The sequence below is a fragment of the Diabrotica virgifera genome, chromosome 8 (assembly GCF_917563875.1).
Source record: "Diabrotica virgifera virgifera chromosome 8, PGI_DIABVI_V3a".
Taxonomy (NCBI): Eukaryota; Metazoa; Arthropoda; class Insecta; order Coleoptera; family Chrysomelidae; genus Diabrotica; species Diabrotica virgifera.
Genome location: NC_065450.1, coordinates 165,494,671 through 165,518,560, shown reverse-complemented (window position 1 = coordinate 165,518,560; position 23,890 = coordinate 165,494,671). Strand labels below are relative to the sequence as shown.

At 32.0% G+C, this 23,890-nt stretch overlaps 1 protein-coding gene across 1 annotated transcript in view; it reads right to left on the bottom strand.

The window, feature by feature from the left end:
• Positions 1 to 23,218, bottom strand: part of LOC126889580 (zinc finger protein 234-like) — a 47,963-nt gene extending 24,745 nt beyond the window's left edge. Inside the window, exon 1 of the mRNA XM_050657976.1 lies at positions 22,860 to 23,218. Within this exon, the coding sequence (XP_050513933.1) occupies positions 22,860 to 23,097 (238 nt within the window). The 5' untranslated portion in view covers positions 23,098 to 23,218. The remainder of the gene's footprint in view (positions 1 to 22,859) is intronic.
• Positions 23,219 to 23,890: the final 672 nt, after the last annotated feature.

Genomic DNA, 23,890 nt, shown 5'->3' with positions numbered 1-23,890 from the left:
GGACGACTCACACCACCAACGAATAGGTATTGCGCCGAATGGGAAAACAAAAAGAAATATCTTTCACAATTAAAAAACGAAAACGTGAACACCTCGGTCATATATTATGAGACATGATAAATATCGTATACTGCAGCTGATAATATAGGGTAAAATAGAGAGTAAACGTGGACCCGGAAGAAGAAGACACTCATGGCTTCAAAACTTACGCCAATGGTTTGGACTAACATCGATCGAGTTATAGACACGCTGTAAACAAAATTAAAATTGCTATGATGATAGCCAACTTCCACAACCGACAAGGCACATGAAGAACAAGAATTAGAAATGAGATGAAAATGTAAACTTTTCCGAGGAAAAAAACTTCCCGTGTTGACATTCCAACATACAAATCAATGGTATCACCCTTCAGAGCTCCCAAAGCTTCATATACCTGGGCACAGAGCTAAACAGTCAGCTAGACCACTCAAAAAAATTAGAAGACGCATTGAAATAGCAAGATCTGGCTCCATGAACATGTTTAAAATGCTCTGTAACCCCAAGCTATCAGTCACAATAAGATTGAGAACACTAAAGTGTTATGTGCGGTCTCTATTACTATATGGCTGTGAGACCTGGACATTAAAACAGTATGATGTCAACAAACTGAATTCATTCGAAATGTGGATGTACCGCCGAATGCTAAGAATAAGCTGGACTACCAAAACTACAAATGAAGAAGTACTGTAAATAATGAACACACGTCCTCATCTGGTCAATACAATCAAAACTAGAAAGACGTCATATCTAGGACACATAATGCGCCATAGGGAATTTGAGTAGCTTCAGGTAATATTAGAAGGCAAAATCGAAGGTAAAAAGGGTATGGGAAGAAAGAAAAAATCTTGGCTCCGAAACATCAGAGATTGGACCCACACAACAGGGAATGACTTAATTCATCAAGCCCAGAACAGAGAGAAATTTGCCATATTGATCGCCAACCTCAATAGAGAAGGCACTTAGGAGGAGGAGGACAACGCAAGAGGCCCTAAGAGGTAGTTTTCTGTCCCGATTAAACCCCGATTAGCTAACCAGGACATAAAATACTGGTCCTAAGGCTCAAAGATAGATAGAAAGTAACTTGTGAAGTGGTTACGATTGATTTGATTTAAGATGATAATTGGGGTGATTTTCCCGAGGTTTTTGACCAAAAAAAAGGGACCAACTATATTTTGAGCATTTGCTTAGTTTTGATGCTACAAACTAAAAAAAACAAAAATAAACATTTTTTAAACACTTTAAAAAAGTTGTGATGAGTTTTCCCCAAAAAAGTGCATCATTTTTTGGTTATTTCACGTTGAAATATTCACTTTGAAATTTGGCGGATATGAAACTATTTTTTATTAGCTACAACTTTGTTTCAACTGGGTCCATAGAGTTCATAATATATAGACCTGGATCCCGCGTACCTAAAAAAAGTTGATTAATAGCAAGCTGAAAATTTGTTAATAGCTTAACGGTGTCTAGTCGGACAAACTTTGATGTATGGTAACACTGGAACAGGAGAAGTTTTATTTGTGGGACAGCTTAAAAATTTGGAACGTCAGACTACGAAATCGTTCCATGTATTTTGTCGGACAGAACTTCCAATTGATTTGTTAGCATTTCATTAAACTTTCATGTAAAAATCAGACTGGTGTTTATCACCAACTGTGTATTTTAATGAGTGGAACACGAAGAACATGTCAAATGACAGTAATCAAGTCGGTTGTTTAGCAGTCTGATGTTTGCAAGAGAGTTTAATGAAAGGGTAACAAAACAATTGGATGTTCTGTCCGACAAAATACCTGGGACGTTTTCGTAACCCCCTGTTACGAAGTTCCCCTGTTCCAGTGTTCCCTCCCGTACATCAAAGTTTGTCCGACTAGACACCGTTAAGCTATTAACAAATTTTCAGCTTGCTATTAATCAAGTTTTTTTTGATACGCTGGATCCAGGTCTAATAAACCATTTTTTTTATACTTTTTTAGAAGCTACATATTTTTGCTAAGAATGTTTTTTTCGGATAAAATACTTATTTTTTGAGTTATTTGTAAAAGCCGCCTAAAAACGTGTTTTTTACTCGCAAATAACTCGAATATTAATTTAGTAAAAAAATCCTATAGAACAAAAGTTGCTTAGAATTAGTCAGTTTATCCATTTTCAGACTTATTTTGAACGTATATTTTTTCACCCCCGAGATGGAATAAAACTCACCCTCAGGGCAAAATCTTACATCGGCACACTATCACTTTTCTTGGTTGACATGTTACCTATCTGTATGCCAAATTTCATGTTAATCCAAGCGATTATTTAAAATTTAGAGCAAAAAGTGTGATTCAATGTATATATTTACTACATACTTGTATTTCAAACAATTGCAAATTTCTTTATCAGTTTAAAATAAAAATTTTTGACCAGGTAAAGAATTAATAATTGTCACAAAATTACAAATCACATTATTACAAATATAATCTAAATAAAATAAGTGATAAAATATTTCCAAATGAAACGTTTTGTATCTATTACTAGCATTGTTTAAAAAAAGATAAAAATTTGTCTAGTTATACAATGCTATCTATTAATAGTAAGAATTTACCATTTCCAGGTAAATAATTAAACACCCTCATCACTGTAAATACAATACAAGTACGATTGAAGGCGAACAGTACCGATCGATCGGTAACGATCATAAGTTCTATTTAGTACGTGGCAACAACGCCGTCGTTAATAGAATTAAAATTCGTCGTTATTAAAATGTTCGAATATATATACGTGCTGCCATCTACTGAAAGAATTGTTAAACGTTTAGTTGATATGATCACTGATCACCAACCATTTTGACTGTGGCGTTTACATACCCCCTTAATAAGTCACAGGAGTGAAAAAAAGAGAATAAGTTTGATTGTTAATTTCAAATATATCATTCAAAAGAAACTTTTTGTTTATTCTAATGGACTTTTTGCTTTCGGTAATTAATGTAATCTTTCCTTCTGCGTTTAAATTTTTCGAAAATACTTACTAGTTTTCTCAGAATTCGAAAAAAATAAATGCGTTTAAAAAGAATTCAACCGAAATTTTGCACTTACGCTCAACACTTTATCTCAACCTTGGTCTATCTAATCTTATAAAATCCTAATGCGACAAGTCACGTAGTCTATCCAGTTAAAGTTGATTATCCAGTTGGAGTTGACTATTCCCAGTTCGAGTCAACTCAAACGGCTGATTTTAGTAAAAGTTAATTATAAATATAAAATGAAGATCCTTATTCATCATTTACTAGTAAAAGTAGACTCCAAATAGAAAATGTATACTCTTCCCAATGCCATTTAGTAAGAGTTGATTCACACAAACAACCGTAGTTAAATGTTACTATTTAGATATGTTCAAATCGTGGTAAGTGGTTGAAACGGTCAAACCAAAAAGACGCATACTCATGTTAAGTGTATGTACTGTTATTATACTCGTATAATCACATTTTTACTGAATCAATCCAGGAATAGTCAACTCAAACTATGGTTTGTTTTTTAACCAAGAGGAGTGATTCAAATTTACAGCGCTGTATCGCTTGTTTGTAATTGGTCCAACCGCAGGCAAGTTTACTCCACTATTATAAAATTTTGACACTAATGACATTTATTAAATTTTGACACTAGTGACATTTCATAGGTTAATTAAGTTATATCGGCGATTTTTGTGTTTTCTGTATTATTCCTTTAATTTTTAGATTGTTAGTCTGCTTTTATATAAAAAGCAGTTGGTTTTGGAACTGTTTAGCGACGTATTAATTTAATATAATATTTATGGATTACCGTTGAGGGCCGACTAGATCAACCAAAAAAGAAGATGTATTTGGTTATTATTCTACTGTCTTTTTAGTTTACTCCTCCTGGTTAAAAAATAAAGTATAGTAAGAGTTGATTCTACTTTTCCCGCGATCTACTTTTACTACCAAGGGTTAGGAAGGATCCACTTCAACTAGGTACTAAAAGTTGAAGTAAATTTTTAAAATCGACTTTTATTGCTCGTTTTAGTTGGAGTTAACTCGAACTATTAGGAATAGTCAACTCTAACTGAGAATTAACTTGAACTGTAACATATACATTGAATGGCGTTTAATAAACGCGATTTTATTTTGTTATATCTTTTTTATAACAACTCCAGAATGACTGAATCGAATTAGCTAATTTTGATTTTAAAACATTTGTACAAGTCCAAGGAATGTTTAAAAGGTTAGAAAATGTGATGAAATTGTAAAGAAAATAGTAAAAACAACAATGTTATTGTCATATTATACAGTGTATATGTTACAGTTCAAGTTGATTATCCAGTTGGAGTTGACTCCAACTAGTTGGAGTCGACTCTAACGGCCGGTTTCAGTAAAAGTTGATTATAAATATAAAATGAAGATTTATATTCAACATTTACTAGTAAAAGTAGACTCCAACTAGGAAAAGTATACTCTTCCCAATGCCATTTAGTAAAAGTTGATTCTGATTCACACAAACAGCCGATTCTAGAAATTAAATTAATGTTACTGAATATGTTCAAATTAGTCCAGGCTGTATCGTCGTCCCCGTTAGTGAAATTGCTCCGATTCGAATTTTTTGCACAAACTTACTCAAAAAGAGGTCCTTATAACAAATCTACTGGGTGCCAGGCAGTACCTTGATCGATAAATTGTTTAAACAATTTTTTTTAGACAAATTCACAAAAATAATTTTTTCACTTCGAACAATTTTTTTTAGATCATTTGAGTTATTCTGAGCAAAAAAAGGTATTTTGTGATTTTTCTCTAAAATTGATTGTTGTCGAGTTATACGCGATTTAAAATTTTTCAAGGCTTAATAACTCAGTTAAAATCCATTATTATGAAAGTCAGAAAGTGACCAAATCAAAGTTTATAGCCCCCTGTACAAGATCCAGCAGAAATTTTTGTCACTATTTTATTACTAAATTTTATCTTTAATTATTAACAATGAGCGCTAAGTACGTATTAGGCGGCCGTCAATGGTGAGTGCTAAAGAGATGCACCATTTGGGCCGTCCAATGATGAATCTCACTCGCACTCACATTGACGGCCGTCTCAATACGCGCTTAGCGCTCATTGTTGATAATTAGAAATAATATCTTATTAATGAAATAATGACAAAAATTTCTTCAGGATCTTATAGAGGTAGCTTTAATCTTTGATTTTTTTTAGTTTCTGACTTTCATAATATACAGTGAGCACGTAAAGGTTGGAATAAATTCATTTTCTCGAGAACGGACGATTTTAGAAAGAAATCCCGAAACAGGTCAATTTTTATTTTTAAATTACGACTTTTTGGCATATATACCATAGTAGTGACGTCACCCATCTGGGCGTGATGACGTCATCGATGATTTTTTTAAATGGGAATAGGGGTCTTGTGATAGCTCATTTGAAAGGTAATTCAATTCTCTATTCAATAATATAACTAATAACATAATTTTTTATACAGGGTGCCCAAATTTTTTTATTTTTTTTATTAAATTTACTGACATAAAAAGAAGAATGCAAGTAATTTATCTAATTCAAAATACATTTTACTGCTCTCATAAAACAGAATAAAATGTTTATTTGAAAAATAATCATTGCTTTTAGCTTAAATTAAATGTTCAAACTGTCAAGAAAGGAATATATACTTTATTGCCACTGAAAATTTTTACAATTTTATGGACAAAGCTTACATACAGTCAAAAGAAAAACATAATATAAATAACAAATAACAACTACAATTTACTAAAATTAGATAAATCGTCAATAATGTACAGTATAAGATATAAAAGCCAAGACAAAAACAATTTATTGCAAAATATATATAAATTGCAAATTGAACATACAACAAATAAAATAAAATAGGTACAACATAAGGAACTGACAAGTTTATGCTACTGCGCATGGAACCCAATTTTCTTAGTTATTCATTAAGAAATTCTTCTATTGAATAATATGGTCTTTTGGATAGATAGGCTTTTGTAATTTTTCGGAACTTAGGGAAAGATGTTGCAGATTTAAGTTGTAACGGAAGATGATTGTACAGTTTCTTTGCGGAATATAATATAGATTTCTTTACTAACTCAGTGGATGAAATCGGTAAATAAATATCAAAGATTGAATTTCTGGTGGAGTAAAGATGATTGGGCCTTGATGGAAAGACATGAAGGTGTTTACGAATTAAACAAACCGTTTCTAGAATATATAAAGATGGAAGTGTTAAAATTTCGTGATCTCTGAAGTAACTTCTGCAATGTGTAGATCTTCTGAGGCCTAACAAATATCTTATTGCTCTTTTTTGCAATCTAAAAATGACATCAAATTGAGCAGCCGTACTAGAACCCCAAAAAAGAAGACCATATCGAAGATGAGACTCGAACAACGAAAAATATGTTATTTTAGAAGATGCTAAATTGAGTTCCCTTGAGACAGATCGTATTGCATAGCAAGCTGAGGCGAGTTTCTTACTTAACGAATCGATATGAAGGGACCATTTGAGGTTGCTGTCTAAAAAAATACCAAGAAATTTTACAGAATCAACGGTACTGATCTGGCTGTTATGAAGTGGCAAAGGTTGCAAGAGGAAGGTGGGTGGCTGCTTTAATACTGAATTTAAGCAAAAAACAATATTTTTATTTGTCAAATACACATTATTTCCTGTTTTCTGATAGGAGTAAAATGTATTATGAGTTAAATAAATTACACACATTCTTCTTTTTGTCAAAAAATTTAATTCAAAAAAAATATTTTTTGGACACCCTGTATAAATAATAATGTTAATGTTTATATTACTGAATAGAAAATTGAATTACCTTTCAAATGAGCTATCACATGACCCCTATTCTCATTTAAAAAAGCGTAGATGACGTCATCATTCTAGAAATTAAATGTTACTGGAAATAATTATGTTCAAATTGTGATATTTATATTCTAGGCTGTATCCTCGCCTCCGACAGGTAAATTATTCCAGTTCGATTTTTTTGCACAAACTTACTCAAAAAGAGGTCCTTATAACGAATCCACAGGGTGTCAGATGGTACTGTGGTCGAAAAATTGTTTAAACAACTTTTTTAAACAAACTCACAAAAAAAATTCATTTAGGACAATTTTCTTTACATCATTTGGGTCATTCGGAGCAAGGTCAAAAGAGGTCTTTTGTGATTTTTCTGTAAAATTTATTGTTCATACTTGTTTATTGTTATATTTATTTCAAAATACGAAAATGACCATTTTCAAGGCTTAATAACTCAGTTAAAAATTATATTAGTCACCGAAAGTGACGAGAAAGTCACCGAAAGTCACGAGAAAGACCGAAAGTCACCAAATAAAATTTTAACGACCCCCCTACAAGATACTGAAGAAATTTTTGTTATTATTTTATTACTAAACTAAGGGGTTATTTTTAATTATTAACAATGAGCGCTAGGAGCATATTGACGCAGCTACCAATGTGAGTGCGAGTGAGATGCACCATTGCACCATTTTGACATTTAAAAATTCAAACTTCTGTCAAACCACAAAAACACTTTTTTTGTAATTTATTGCTCACATATCATCACCATGACAAGGCGAAAGTTCTTCTTCTTGTGGTGCTTTCTCCTTTAGTGGAGGTTAGCGACTACACTGCAGCACAATGCGGCTCTAAACAAAGATGTTGAATCAAGGCCGGTCCAGTCTCTGATATTTCTAAGCCATGAGATCTGGCGCCTACCGGGACCCCGTTTTCCTTCAATTTTACCCTGGATGATCAGTTGCGTGAGGAGGTACTTTTCGTTTCTCATTATGTGTCCCAGGTAGCTAACTTTTCTTACTTTAATGATTTTTAGCAGTTCCCTACCTGTACCTATTCTCCTCAGAACATATTCGTTGGTGGTGTGGGTTGTCCAAGGTATTTTCAAATCACTTCTATAAAGCCAGAGTTCAAAGGCGTCCAACTTGTTCATCAGTATTGTGTTGTGTCCAGGCCTCCGTTCCATACAAAAGTATTGACCACACATAGTAATGCAGAAAACGACATCTAAGGTTGATATTAATGCTACTGTTACAAAATAAGCTTTTCATTTTGATAAACCCCTGTCGGGCTACCTATATTTTCGCTCTTGACTTCTTGTTTATAATCAAGTTGATTGTTGAACCAGCAATCAAGATATTTGTACTGGCTTACGTATTCAAGCTGTTGGTGTTTCACATATTTATTGGAAGAGGTAAATTTTTGTTCCTTGATATTTTTATAACTTTGGTTTTCGCAGTATTGATCTTCATCCCCATTTTTTCACAACTCTCAGTATCCCTATCCAACAGTATCTGCAGACTATGGTCCGAATCAGTCATTAATACTGTGTCATCTGCATAGCGGATGTTATTTACTCTCTGACCGTTGATCCTGATTCTTTCTGAAGAGTGCGATAAAGAGTTCGCAAATATTACCTAAGAGTAGACGTTAAAAGTATGGGTGATAGCACACAACCCTGTCTAACACCTCGTTGTATTTCAATTGGCCTTGACGTATTACCATTGGTCTTTACGATTACTGCCTGATTCCAATAAATAGCCTCTATAATTTTAGAATCTCTTTTGTTGACTCCGATGTTGTTCAATCTTTCTATCAAGGTCTTGTGCGTCACCCTATCGAACGCTTTTTCAAAATCTATGAAACAGATAAAAAGGTCTGCTTGCTTATCTTTGTGCCAGAGTTTGAAGACAGAATATTGCTTCTCGTGTACCCATACCTTTCCTGAAGCCAAATTGTTCTTGACCGGTGACCTCATCACATTTTTTATAATACAGTAGAATCTCGGTTATCCGCCATAAACAGGCCGACGGAAGGGCGAATAAGCAAAAATGGCGGATAATAGGGAGCGTTAAATGAAACACAAGTTGAGCCCTTGATGATTTCCAGTCTCCGATAGGAGTGGCACAAGAAGAAGAAGAAGAGAATCAGTTTAATTTTGACTGACATTGGACATTGTAGATAGAATGATTTAGGATGAACGAAAAAAACTAGCGATTTTCATCTGCCTTGCTGATTTATCTCGTTTTGTTGCTGCCAATACTCGCCATCTTGTAGCATCATAATATCGACAGCTCTTTCTTCTTGTTGCTCGGAATGCTCGGCTTATTTTATCTCATCTTAAAAAATTTTTACTCGTTCTTTAATATTTTCAAAGTTATAAAAATTTGAAAAAAAAATTATTACTTAAATGGAGCGGCGGATAAAACGGAACGGCGGATAAATGAAGGGCGGATAACCGAGACTCTACTGTATATTCTATTCTGTATGATACGCAAGAAAAGCTTTAGAATGTTATTTAATAGACTTATAAGGCGGAAGTCCTGGCATAATTTGGCATTCTTCTTTTTAGGTAGTGGTATGAAGACGGATTCAAGCCATATTTTAGGGATAGTCCCTGTATTGTAAACTTTATTAAATAGTCCAAGAAGAAGGTCTAAGTTTTCTCGTTGATTATCTTCAACAGCTCAGCTGGTTTTTCATCTTTTCCTACAGATTTGTTGTTTTTTAGTTGACGTAGAGCATATTCCAGTTCGAACTTCAGTATTGGAAGAGCTTCGTCGTTAGTCTTCCCACATGTTTATTTGTTCTTCTGGGCTTGAAATCAGTTTGCCTTCTGCGTTGATTAGATTATTTAGTCCTTGTGAATATGTCGTGCTTGTGAATTCCTGAGTTTCTTATACAGATGGAAGTCATCATGTTTTTTTATATAAGTTTTCGATTTCTTCACATTGTTCTGTTATCCATTTTTCTTTTGCAATTTTTATTTTTTGTTTAATGGTTATATTTAATGCTTTGTACATTGCTTTGTGCCGTTTGACTTTTCTTCTTTTATCCATTAAATCCAATATTTCCTCTGTCATCCATCTTTGCTTCCGTGGTCGCTGTTTTGTGAGCATTTCAGTTGCCGTTGCAAGGGCGAGTCTGATTTCCTCCCGAAGGCGAAAGTTAAGGATGTTTAATTATATGAAAGTGTGCTAAAAAACAGTGCGAAAAATTAAAAGCCATTTAAAATACATTGTTACTTCAGACACACTTTAAGCCCTTCATGTACTGCTATCTATATTTACAATTTTCACACAATAAAACCTTTACTTACATAATATGAGATAAAGTAGAAAAAATTATTTTTTTGAATTTAACAAAAATTGGTTAAACAATTTTTCGACCGCGGTACCGCGTGACACCCTGTGTATTTGTTATAAGGATGTATTTCTTTGAGTAAGTTTGTGCAAAAAATCGAATCAGAATAATTAACCTAACGGGTACGACCTTACAGACTCTACTAATAAGTAGTTAAAACGGTCAAGACAAAGAAACGCACACTCATCAAAAATGCACTTGAGATTCTCGTATAATCAACATTTACTGAATCGATCCAGGAAGAGTCAACTCCAACTAGTACAAGTTGATTTAAATTTTTAAAATCAACTTTTACTGCTCGTTTCAGTTGGAGTTGACTCCGACTAGTTGGAGTCGACTCTAACTGAGAATCAACTTGAACTGTAACATATACACACATTAGATTTGCGTCACTAACACTGCGGCTAACTTCGGGTATATTTACTTTTTAGGTTCCCGTGAAATCCATGCTTTTGGCACTTTGTTTGAACTAAATATGGTATTTAGAATTGTTTCATTAAATTTATAATTATTAAAATGTGTTGCATTAATGCACAAACTGGAATTCTCAACTTTATAGCAGAGAAAATGTTGAAAAATAGTTTTTATTATTGTAAACAATTTTTGTAAAGTAAACAATTTTTGAAGTTATACTTCTTTAGGCGCGATTTCATTGAGGGTGAAATTTTATTGATTTGCGCGCATGCGCACACAGGCAGTATGGAGTTAGTTACTAAATGTTTTAATTTATGTATGTATCAGTCCAGAAAAGGTGTGGAAAGAATATATTAGTGTTTTTAAATATATTTTTCTACAAATGTGTTAAAAATACAATTTTTAGCACTCCATAGGAGCATTAAAAATGCTACTTTAAGGCACTAGTGCTTTAAAAATTTTAAGGCACTGCAGTTAAAAGTGAATTGTCAAATTGTGAAACGTCAAAATATTTATATTTCATTTATTAACATTAATATTAATAATACAACTTGCGCAATTTGAAAAAGGTTTTTTATTATAATTTTGTGTCTTTGGATTTGTCTTCCTTGGGCGTAAAATAATAAAACATCTATTTTTATATTTCACTTCTCACCGTGATGTGTAATTATCTGAAACGTCAGTAGTATGCGCCTTGATAGCCTTGTTGGTAGAGCATTGGACCAGAGATCGAGAAATCGCGAGATTGCGGGTTCAATTCCCGGACGATTCATACTTTTTTTTTTTAATATTTGGCACTACTTAACTTTTGGTTAATTTTTGGTAATTATTGTTAATTTTTTATATTGTAACTGTTGTAGGTATATTGATTTCGTTGAAATTATATTATAATAGAAATATAACTTCTTACGTGCGTACAAAGTACACACACATTCTTTTTTTTTCAAAAACTTACCTAAGAAAATAAAAAGGAAGAACAAGACAAGGAAATATAAAATCAAACTAAAGCTAAACTAAAGACAGACTAAACAGAGCAATAATATAACACTATTGTAACATTGCGCCTATCTCACTGAATAGAATGCACATGATAAATGCAGAGATATGCATATTTGCAGATGACATAGCATTATTCACTGAAACAGCATGAAGCACAATTTAGAAAAATTGAACACAAAAGCAAAAAAATACAACCTAAATAAAGAAAGACACAGATAATGAAAATAACAAGCAAAAAAAGACAATGATGACCTCATCAAAATGGAGATAGATCAACAAAAAATAAAGCAAACAAACATATACAAATACCCCACAATTTAGAAAAATGGAACGCAGAAGCAAAAAAATACAGCCTAAATGTAAATAAAGGAAAGACACAAATGATGAAAATAATATGAAAAAATACACTGATGGCCTAATCAAAGTGCAGATAGATAAACAAAAAAAAAGCAAACAATGTATGTCAAAATAAAATTTAAAACTGAGTTTACTTGTTTGTTTTCTTAAAAAAAGTGATGCCCAGAATAAAATTATAAAATTTTTTCAAAAACCCAAAAAAACAATTTTTTTGGGGGGCTTGGGAAAAGGGTTAGGGTTAACATTTTAGGCTGAAATTTGAAATTGAGCATTTATAGGCTACCCATCACCAGAAAACAACAGGGGAGATCAAACTGTTTAAACTTTGGTTTTTTCAGAACACCCTACTATACAGGGTGCGGCAAAAGTCAGTTCCCGCTATGTAGTTTCGTGCATAAGCGCTATAAGTACATGCTAACAATCGGCCTCGCATAACAGCTAGGTGTCCCCTACTGTTTGTAGGGTTAACCTTGAGTTTCGTTCATCTCCCTGTCACGTGTTGCTGTTCGTTGTGTGCGTCGGTGCGTTGTTAGTAACGAGTTAAACATGCAGGCGGGCGGCAAATACACGAAATACGAACGCGTTTTTCTTTTGTGATTTCTTTTTATGGGGTCTGCTGAAGAATAGTGTGTATGCTAGGCGACCGCAAACTCTCCCACAGTTGAAGACAAAATTATTGAGGAAGAATTTGAACACCTCCGTCAGAACAAGGCAATCCTCAACCGAACATGCCGTAGCCACCAGTTCGAACATATAGCTTAGATTTTTATATGCACCTTTGTAACCCAAATTTACGACTTAATTAAACGTTTTGCATTTTCATTTTCCGATATTTTTCGATTGTGCAAATCGGGGAACTGACTTTTGCCGCACCCTGTATTTGCATACTCCAACAGACTTGCCACAAACACTTTTTACCTTTCGTGTTTTGGAAAATAATTGTGAAATGCACTTTTTCTTATTTTATAAATGATTAATGAAAAAATGCTACTGTAAGTTCATCAATGATACATCATGAATTATCATTACCAATCTTATATCAAGGAAATAAAAAATAAAATAAATATGTTCTACATTCCTTGCTTACATGTACAGTAAAACTTCTGTTAACCGAAACCTTTTTAACCGAAACATCGTTTAACCGAAACGGCTGAAAGTTTCAATAATTTCATCAATATAAGTAAGTTTTTATCCTAAAACGGAAAAAATTTGATGTTAAATTGTCAACATTGCTTTCATACAACTAAAGATTGCAATTAATATTAAACATATTACGGAAATCACCTCATAGTGTTTTTAATACCAACTTTGACCAAGAATACTATGTAATTTTATACAAGAAGAATACAAAAACAATGCTATTTTTAACCGAAATTTTTATTATCCGAAACTGCCTTCCCCCCAATTATTTCGGTTAATGGAGGTTTTACTGTATTAATCATTAATTCATCCTTCATAAACTTACATAAGCATTTTTTCACTGTTTTTTGCAATTGGCTACTTGACCAACTTAAAAATTTGTTTAAAGTGTACCCCAATATCTATTGTACCCAAAAACGATATTTTTTATTTAAATAATTTAAAAGCAGTGAAATTATATACAGTAGAACTCCGATCATCCATGTGCGGATTATCCGGGCTGCGAATTATTCGTGCTATGATTTTATATTACTCAAATTGCATTTTTGAGGTTTTATAGAAATAGCGTCACCATAAATAACTCGACATAAACTCTATACATGGTGAGGGAGACACATAATACAATATTGATAGCAACAGGTCTCAGGAAAAACATTCGCTTGCAGTGGCGTAGCTAGCCCCACGGGGGCCCCATATCAAAGTTGTGCCATTGTGCGGGGGAAAAGTGCCCCGCGACAAAAGAAGCAAAAACGCTTGTATAGAATCGAATAGAAAAAATGCTTTATTGTCACTGAAAATTTTACAATTTTATGGACAAAGCTTACAAAAAGTCGAAAAAAAACAAATACAGTTTACCGAAATTACATAAATCGTCAATATTAGTACAAAATAAAAGATAATGAAATAAAACAAAACACCCAAATATAGATAATAATAATAAACCTAATAAATTTTAATTAACCAAAGTCGAAAAATAGATTTGAATTGTCGAGATTCAGCTTTTTCAATCCAAGGATGAATGGGCATTGCAAATGAGCTTAAACAAAGAAGCTCTGTTGTTATGGTATAACGGCGAGCGACAGGCAAATACACTTCTTCAAGAAATTAACGTATGTACCACCTAAAAATTGGTCATTTTTGATGTCTCGAATTTCCTGAACCTGTTGTATGATTTAAGTGATTTTTTAATATGTTATAGCCTTATTCTTTAACAATGTCATTGTAATAATATTGTTGCTAGACAGATACATTATCATTATATACAGTGTGTACCAATCAAACTGTGATTTTTTCTCTCAAAGTTCACGTTACCCTGTGGAATATTTTAGCATTTGTAAAATGCTGAAATTAAAACCCGACTACATAATTATAGTCTAGTACTAGTAAAATAAAATTACACTACATGTAAATCAAAATGTAAATTCGTACAGGTTGGAACAAATTTTTTATCAAAGTTTAGGTGAGTACAAAAGATATTTTCAAGAAAGTATCCAAATCATATAAGGGGACCATTGTTTAAATAATTAAAAACGGGTCATTTTTGCACTATATTTACTTTTTTAACTGCTGAGTTAATTCACGTTTTAATGAAGGTGTTTAGAATATTTTTCTGCAAAGCTGAAGGGTAAGTCTTTCACCTAAGACGTACTAAATTCAATTTGACATTTATTAAAATTATTGTATATAAAACTTTAAAAACAAATTTGCAAAAAAATAGTATTTGCGATTTAAATAAGCACTATAAAATATTTTGTTTTATAGAAGAAGTTGCGCTATTTTCCAGTATTAAGCAAAAAAATTGGTCGAAAAATATTTAATAATTTATGAGATATTGAATTTGTTTATTAAATGTCACTATATTTTCAATTGCAAAAACGCGGTTGTTGCCAAAAGAATTTTAAACCTGCAAAAAATCTCATTATTTTTATTTTTATGTATGATTTCAATAAATGTATTGATAAATTCAAATTTTAATTAAACTCTTCTCTAAAATGGCATTTCAAAATTGTTCTAATTTGTTTATTACTTCTTTTTTAAATAACGTCGCTGGGGTTAAAAAATTCAATATCTCATAAATTGTTAAATATTTTTCGACCAATTTTTTTTTGCTTTATACTGGTAACACGAACTTATCGTATAAAAGAAAATATTTTATGGTGCATATTTCATTTGTGTTTTAAATTTTGAATATAATTATTTAAATAAACAGGGGTCAAATTTAATTTAGTAAATCTTAAGTGAAAGCTTTATTCTTCAACTTTGTAGAAAAAAAAATCGTATAGACCTTCATAAAAGCGTGAATTACTGCAGAGAAGTGAAAAAAGTAAATATTGTGCAAAAATGACCCCTTTTTAATTATTTAAACAGTGATCCCCTTGAAGAATACAAAAGATATTTTCAAGAAAGTATCCAAATCATATTATAATTTGGATACTTTCTTGAAAATATCTTTTGTATTCACCTAAACTTTGATAAAAGGCTGTCCACAATATGTCTGCAACGAATTCTGCAATTCTTTGGTCACGTGGTTCGCAGAGGTGACGACAGTTTGGAGAAATTAATTGTTTCTGGAAACTTTCCGGGAGAAGATCAAGAGGATGATCACTAACAAGATGGTCCGACCAAATAAAGAATTCAGCTGGAAACTCATTCTGCGAAGCTCTTAGAGCGGCTGAAGATAGAGACCAATGGAGAAACATTGTTAGGAATATTGGGGAAATTACGATCCCTCAGTAATGGGGAAACGACAAGAGAGCGAGAGAGAAACTTTGATAAAAATTTAGTTCCAACCTGTATTTAGTACGGAATTACCTTTTGATTTTTTTTATTTTATTAAGCTATTATAGCCAACATTCTGTTGTTTTATTCATTCGCTTTTGGTTCATTCATTCTTATGTTGGATAATAAAAAAGTTAGGTACTTTAACAACTAGCCTGTTTTTCGTCAATACAGAGTGTTTTTAAATAAGTATGGCCAACTCTAAGGGGTAATTCTGCATGAAAAAATAATGACAGTTTGCGTTTGTTTTATAAACCTGCTAGTGTGCAAATGCTTCGTCTCCGAGATAGGGTTATTAAAATTTTTCTTACAATCTGACGATTTATTTATTGTCAATTTAATATTCATCATTGGTGCACATACGGTTAATACGACCCATGTGTGCGCCAATGGTAAACATGAAATTCTGTTAAAACCCACCAAATTTCATTTGCATATATCAACCGGTTTTATAGTAATAAATAAATCGTCAGTTTGTAAGAAAAATGTCAACACCCCCTATCTCCGACATACGTTTATAAAGCAAACTGTCATTATTTTTTCATGCAGAATTAAATTAGCCTTTAAAGTTTGCCATACTTATTTAAAAAACACCCTGTATCGATGAAAAATAAGGCTAGTTGTTAAAGTATCAGCTAACGTTTTTACTATCCAACATAAGCGAATGAATCGAAAAACAGAATGTTAAGAACACATGAGGCTATAGTTGGGTTTTAATTTCAGTACATATTTTATAAATGCAAGAATATTCCACAGGGTGTGGTGAACTTTGAGAAAAAATTACTGTTTGATTGGTACACCCGGTATACAATGACAATTTACCTGTCTAGCAACAATATTATTACAACGATATTATTCAAAAATACGACTATAACATTTAAAAATATCACTTAAATCGGAAAACAGGTTTGGGAAATATGAGACATAAAAAATGACCCATTTTTAAGGTGGTACGATAATTTCTTGGAGAAATGTAGATATACATAAATACAATTATAAATAAAGAACAGATTATACGAACATACATAATATACCCGAGCAATACATACTGTTTCAAATATTCAAAGATAAAGCAATTACAAAAATTGCAATTCGGCATTCTTCAATATATGTTATACAATAACTCACACACAGCCAACGGAATTGACAATGAGAGGTACCTTGAAAACAATAAAGCTGTTCTTATGGGGCAGATAATAGATAATAGATAGATATGATTTACATAAAGGAAGGATGAGCAAGGAAATAGGCCTCGACCAATTAAAGCAATTCTGGACAGTTCTGCTAGTGTTATTCGTGTACTAAAAAACCGAAGTCAATTACCTTCAAATATTAGAGTTAGCTCCGATCTTACTATCAGTCAGCGAAATTATTTAAATGAACTTAGGAAGGAACTGGAAATAAAAAAAAGTGCTGGTGAAACAAATCTGACTATCAAGTATGTACATGGAATTCCTAAAATTTTACCTATTAAAGAAAAAAACTAATCTGTAGGGATAAATCTAATTTAAATCATTCAAAGCTATCTGTTTATTTTCATAATGTGGGAGGCATGCCTACGAAGTTGATAGATTTTAGTCTAAGTGTATTATGTTCGAGTTATGATGTTATTATACTTGTTGAAACATGGTTGACAAATAGCTATTCTGATTCAGAATTGGGCTTGGATTCTGATTATAATATCTTTCGAGCAGATCGTGATAATTTTGATCATTTTAAAGATAAGGGAAGGGGTGGCGGTGTCCTTATAGCCGTTAAGAAAAAGTTTAACAGTTTTGCTCTATCTATACCTCATACTAAAGTTGAACAAATTTTTGTACTAGTTAATATTGGAACAGAGAAAGTTATTTTTGGCTCTGTGTACATACCGCCACGGTCTGATCATGAAATATACGAAGATCATTGTAATGTCCTTGATTTTATATTAATGAACAATAACTACTCTAAGGTTTTTATTTCTGGTGACTTTAATCTTCCGAATGTTACGTGGACAAACGATAATTTAGGAGTTAGTTTATTGAACTATCCACCAAATTCACCAGCTTTACATATGGTCAATTGCTATAGTTTTTACAACCTTTTTCAAAATAATTTTGTGTCCAATAGTAGAAATGTAATTTTAGACTTAATCTTTTCTAATTGTAACGAGTTGAGTGTTGTAAATGCTGCTGATTTAATTTTTCCTAACTCCCTTAACCACAATGGTGTAACATTTGATGTTAATATAATAAATAACAGTGATCCTTTAAAGTACGCAGAGTCATATTATGATTTTAAAAACGGTGATTATATTGGTATGAACTTTTTCTTGTCGGAAATAAATTGGGATTCACTAAAGGCTTTGAATATTGAAGACGCTGTGTCTAAATTTTACGATATTGTCAATCATGCAATAAATTCTTATGTTCCTAAAAAAGTATGTAAGACAAGTACATTTCCAATTTGGTTTAGCCCGGAGTTAAAACGACTAATAATAGAAAAGAAAAAATATCATAAAAAGTATAAGATGTTCAACAATTATGATGATTTTATTATTTTTCATAACTTACGATCTGAATGTAGTACACTGAGTAAAGATTGTTATAATTTATATGTTAGAGATTCTGAATTTAGAATTAATAATGACCCAGGCACTTTTTGGAAATATATAAACAGTCGCAAAAAAAATTATGATGTACCTTGCCATTTATATTTAGGAGATGATCAAAGTAGTTCTGGGGAGGAAGCTGTGAATTTATTTGCCAAATTTTTTTCTACAGTGTTCACTGACCATAATACTACCCCCCCACAATATCAATTTGAAAATGCTGGTAACATGAGTTCATGCTCTTTTAACATAAATACTATTTTTGAGAGTATTCACAATTTGGCTCCTAAACTAAATTTTGGCCCTGATGGCATTCCTAACTATCTATTAAAACAATGTGTTTGTACTATATCTAAGCCATTGTGTATACTCTTTAATAAATCTATGCAAGAAGGGGTTTTCCCTGATTGCTGGAAACGAAGTTACGTAAAACCTATATTTAAATCTGGTTCAAAGTCAAATGTGGAAAACTACAGAGCAGTTTGTACTATATCAGCAATTCCAAAATTATTAGATTATTTAGTTACTAAGCAGCTTACTTGTGTATTAGGCAGTATTCTGGTGAATGAACAACACGGTTTTGTACAGGGTAAATCTACAGTAACTAATTTACTTCTTTATCAGAATGACATTGTTATTGCTTTGGAGAACAAATTACAAGTAGATTCCATCTATACTGATTTTTCTAAAGCATTCGATAAGGTCAATCATAATATCTTACTTGCAAAACTTACAGCATACGGTGTTTCTGGAAGTCTCTTTGATTGGATGCAAAGTTACCTGACTAATCGAAGTTTAAGTGTAAAAATAGGATGTTTTCTTTCTAATGCTTTTACAGCTACATCTGGAGTACCGCAAGGTTCCCACTGTGGCCCCCTTCTATTTAATCTGTTCTTGAATGATGTTCACTCTATTTTTAAGGAAGTTAACTTTTTAATGTTTGCTGATGATGTTAAAATATATAAGACTGTCAATAATGAGGATAACATTTTTCAGCTTCAGTCACAAGTAAATGATTTTTATGAGTGGTGTGGTAGAAATGATATGGAACTTAATATTAATAAATGCTTTTTAATAACTTTTGCTAGATCCCATTCGCCTATTCACCATCAATATTTTATTAATAATACTCCTGTCACACGTGTGAACGAAATTCGGGATTTGGGTATAATATTTGATTGCAAATTAACATTTTACTCTCACATTGACCATACTGTTTCGAAAGCATTTAAGATGTTGGGTTTTGTATTGCGTTCATCAAAAGATTTGTCAATTCACACAATAAAAATCTTATATTGCAGTATCGTGAGATCAATTATTGAATATGGTTCTATTATCTGGTCACCTAGTTATGCATATCAAATCCTAAATATTGAAAAGGTTCAAAACAAATTTTTACGTTTCGCAGCTTTTAAGATGGGTTTAACAGTTAGAAATTATACTTATGATAATATATTAAAGAGATTAAATTTACAAACTCTTGAACGCAGAAGAGTCATGTTGGATATTTGTTGTCTTCGCAAAATTATCTCTGGTGTTATTAACTCCGAAGAATTGATAAGTCTTGTATACTTTAATATACCTGCTAGATTGACACGAAATCCACAAATATTCAGGGAACAACGACATGCTACAAATTATGGTCAATATGCACCAATTAGTAGATTGGCCCTGTATGGAAACAAGTTTAGTCATGTAATAGATCTGTTTGGTTCTTCAGTTTCCTCTATTAAACAAGAACTCGGGCGTCTTGAATTCTGAATTTAAAAATTAAATAGATTTAACTGTTATAGTTAATTCAGTTGTTTTCATCATTTACAAATAATTTATATTCTTTTTTATTTTTTATGTTTGTGTTTTATAGCTGTAGTTTTACATGTATCTAAGTTTTATATTTTCATTATTATGACAAAAGCTCTGCTTTATTGTATTTTGTATGTATTGGGTTTATCCCGTTAATAAATAAATAAAATAAATAGATAGATATGATTTACATAGGTATAAATATGTATATTATATAAAGAATCCACTACACCAAAATGTTGATATCCAAACAACATACACTGTTTCAAAGCGTTTTAATAGTGAAATAATTGTAGAATATTTGGTTAAATCTTTGTAAATGGAATTTTGTTTTGACATGCCGCGATGGGGCCCTTAAATGTCGGGGGCCCCGTATAATTGATACGGCTGATACAGCGGTAGCTACGCCCCTGTTCGCTTGTCATCTGCCGCTGATGCTGAAGACGCTACTCTACTATGTTCTTAACCAACATTTCCAAAATAGCAATAACTAGTGTAAAATGCAAAGAAATATTTTTTAACGCTTGAATAAAAGCTAGGGATTTTAAATAGAAGTGAAAAAGGGTGAACATGTTGCATCATTATCACGAATCTATGAATTTGACAAGTAAACAATACCATCAGTACAATCACCACTGTTATTATACTTTTGCAATTAAATTTCATAGCTGCAACTTTGGTAGGCATTCTCCACTGAGTAGAATCATTCTAAATGGAAATAAAACAGACTTCGGTTTGTTGCTGTGCGCTTTGGAAAATGTTTGTAGATAATGTGTAAAAATTTTTTGTAATTTAGGTGATTTATATTTGTTATGTGCTTTATGCATCGCCAATTTTTGTCATATTTACTATATTTTTATGTTGAATGTATCACTATAGATAATAATTGTAATATTTGATGTATACAGTCCCTGGTCTTATTATTATGACCACCTATGAATTTTTATAAAAATCAACTATTCCACTAGGTACGTTTTGTTTAAAATATGATTTTTAAATTAATTTTGTTATGTAATGATAATGTTATACATTAACTATATTATATTTAATAATAAACAAAAATAAAACATTTGAAAATATTACATGTTTATTTACTTTTTAATAATTTGTTGAACTTCTGGCCTTAATCAGATGGAAAATATTTGGAAGCTTTTAAAACGAGAAATTTCCGATAAAAAGGTCACTAACAAAATTTTTTTGAATAAAGGACTAATATATCATTGAAACCACAATGACAAATTGAAGCAAAAAAAATTTAACTTCATTCAAAGTATGGCAAGACTGACACAAGCACTAATCAAAATTAAAGGTGGCTCAACAAAATATTGGAGACATAAAAATATGTGATATTTTTAAATGTTTTATTGGTGTTTATTATTAAATATAATACATTTAATAATAAACAGCAATAAACCATTTGAAAATATCACATATTTGTGTTTTTTTTAATATTCTGCTGAGCCCCCTCTAACTTTGATTACCCCTAGTACCCGTCTTGGCATACTTTGAATGCAGTTAATTTTTTTTGCTTCAATTTGTTATTGTGGTTTCAACGATATATTAGTTCGTAAATCAAAACAATTTCGTTAGTGACCTTTTCATCGGAAATTTCTCGTTTTAAAAGTTCCCAAATATTTTCCATCTGATTCAAGGTCAGAAGTTCAACAAAATATAAATATGTAATATTTTCAAATATTTTTTATTGCTGTTTATTATTAAATATATTATAGTTAATGCATAACATCAACATTGCATAACAAAATTAAATTTAAAAATCATATTTAAACAAAACGTACCTAGTGGAATAGTTGTTTTTTGTAAAAATTTATAGGTGGTCATAATAATATGGCCAGGGACTGTATATTTAATTGGGTGGTACCCCGTAAATAAATAAATCAATAAATAAGTACAAAGTGAATCTAAAAAAATATATATTCCAGTCTGACCCTTTTAAAAACATATCTGCACGGAAATCATTGAATATATCGACTTTTCAACAACTTAATCAAGCACTTTCCAACCAAGTGGTTTCTGCAGAAAAGATCGGATAGCGTAACAATCTCTGGGCCAATGTGTGCTAAGCAAGTGACCTTTCACAAACACTTGAAAATCAAAGAACCTTTCAAACTGATTAATCTAAAAATGAGAGTAAAGACGAAGAAAATGATGTGACAGTATCAATCAAAAGAGTAACAACTAATCAGGAGGGTGAGGAAGTTGCTAATATTACACTAGACTATTTTGAGCAACGAGAACCTTCGGACCTTGTCGATATTTTTAACTTGTGAAGAATATGTGAGAAGATTTAAAAACCAAAGACTTTTAACACAGGTCAATGTGACTGACTTTTATTAATTTAAAAGCACAGCTACCTTAAAATACTGTTTTTTATGTTATTTAAAAGTTAGTTTGAACCCATAAGATACTTATATTTTTTCTGTTACCGTTTTATGGTAGGTTCATATTATGTATTGTATATGTGTACATATATGTAGAATATGAGAAATAAATGTTCCTTTCATCCGTGCCTTGTCTGGTCCCCTGGAACATGGATAATCGCGGTTCTACTGTATTATGTATTATTTACTAACCTTCCATGGTTTTTTGTTCTTCTTTAGAACAGTTAACTTTACTTCCATCTTGTTCTATTTCAGTCTTTATGGGAAATTCCTTCCAGGCTAAACAATCAAAAGTATCATCTCTACTTTCTAGAGTAGATTCTTCCTTAATTTCACATTTGAAGCTATCCAAAAGAGCATCATCCAATTCATTATTCTCTATTTCTACTTCACAGGTCCCCTCATTGATTTCTTGTTTTATTACTTCCATTTTTTGATTAAACTTAATTCATTTTACGTGATTTTACCATCACTATCACATAAGAAACAACTCAAAAACTCAAAATTCAACTTCAATTTTTTATTTTATCAACTTCAAAATCAACAATCAACTTAACCCATCCGCGTCAAACGTCAAAAGCGCATAACTGTCACCGAACACCGGTGTTCCGTGTAACTGCCTGTCTATGGTCCTTTTCATGAGCATTTTTCAGTGCGTCAAAAAAGGTAAGTCCTGTGGTAAGTTCGTGATAATTAAACGAGCCCGCGCATGTGAATGACAAAGATGGCTAGACCACTTAATCCTATGTCGACGTTACACCCCGATGCATTGAGTGGCATGTCACTAGCCAAGTCTATCCTCTTTACATGTCTCTGGATAATCTTATCAAATACTATGGACTATATTATAGTCAATAGTATTTGATCTTATACACATTTATAACATGATACTATAAATAAGAAGATAGTATCTTCCCGTAGCGCAAATACGTCCGAGTTCGCGCATCGCATGATGTAACTGGAGACCGGAATTTGAATTCTTGTTGTTAGCTTAAGGCCGCGTCTCACCATCAAATAATTTGATCAAGCAGTTTGAGCAAACTCCGGAAGTACGTCAAAGTGACGTCACACGTGCAGTTTTTTTGAAATTCTAAAAATCTGTGCTCTCAAGGCCGCGTCTCACCATCAAATAATTTGATCAAACTGGGTTTGAGCAAACTAAAGTGACAGTTAGTGACGTCACATCCTGAGTGTTCATTGTGGATAATAATGAAAAAATTTAA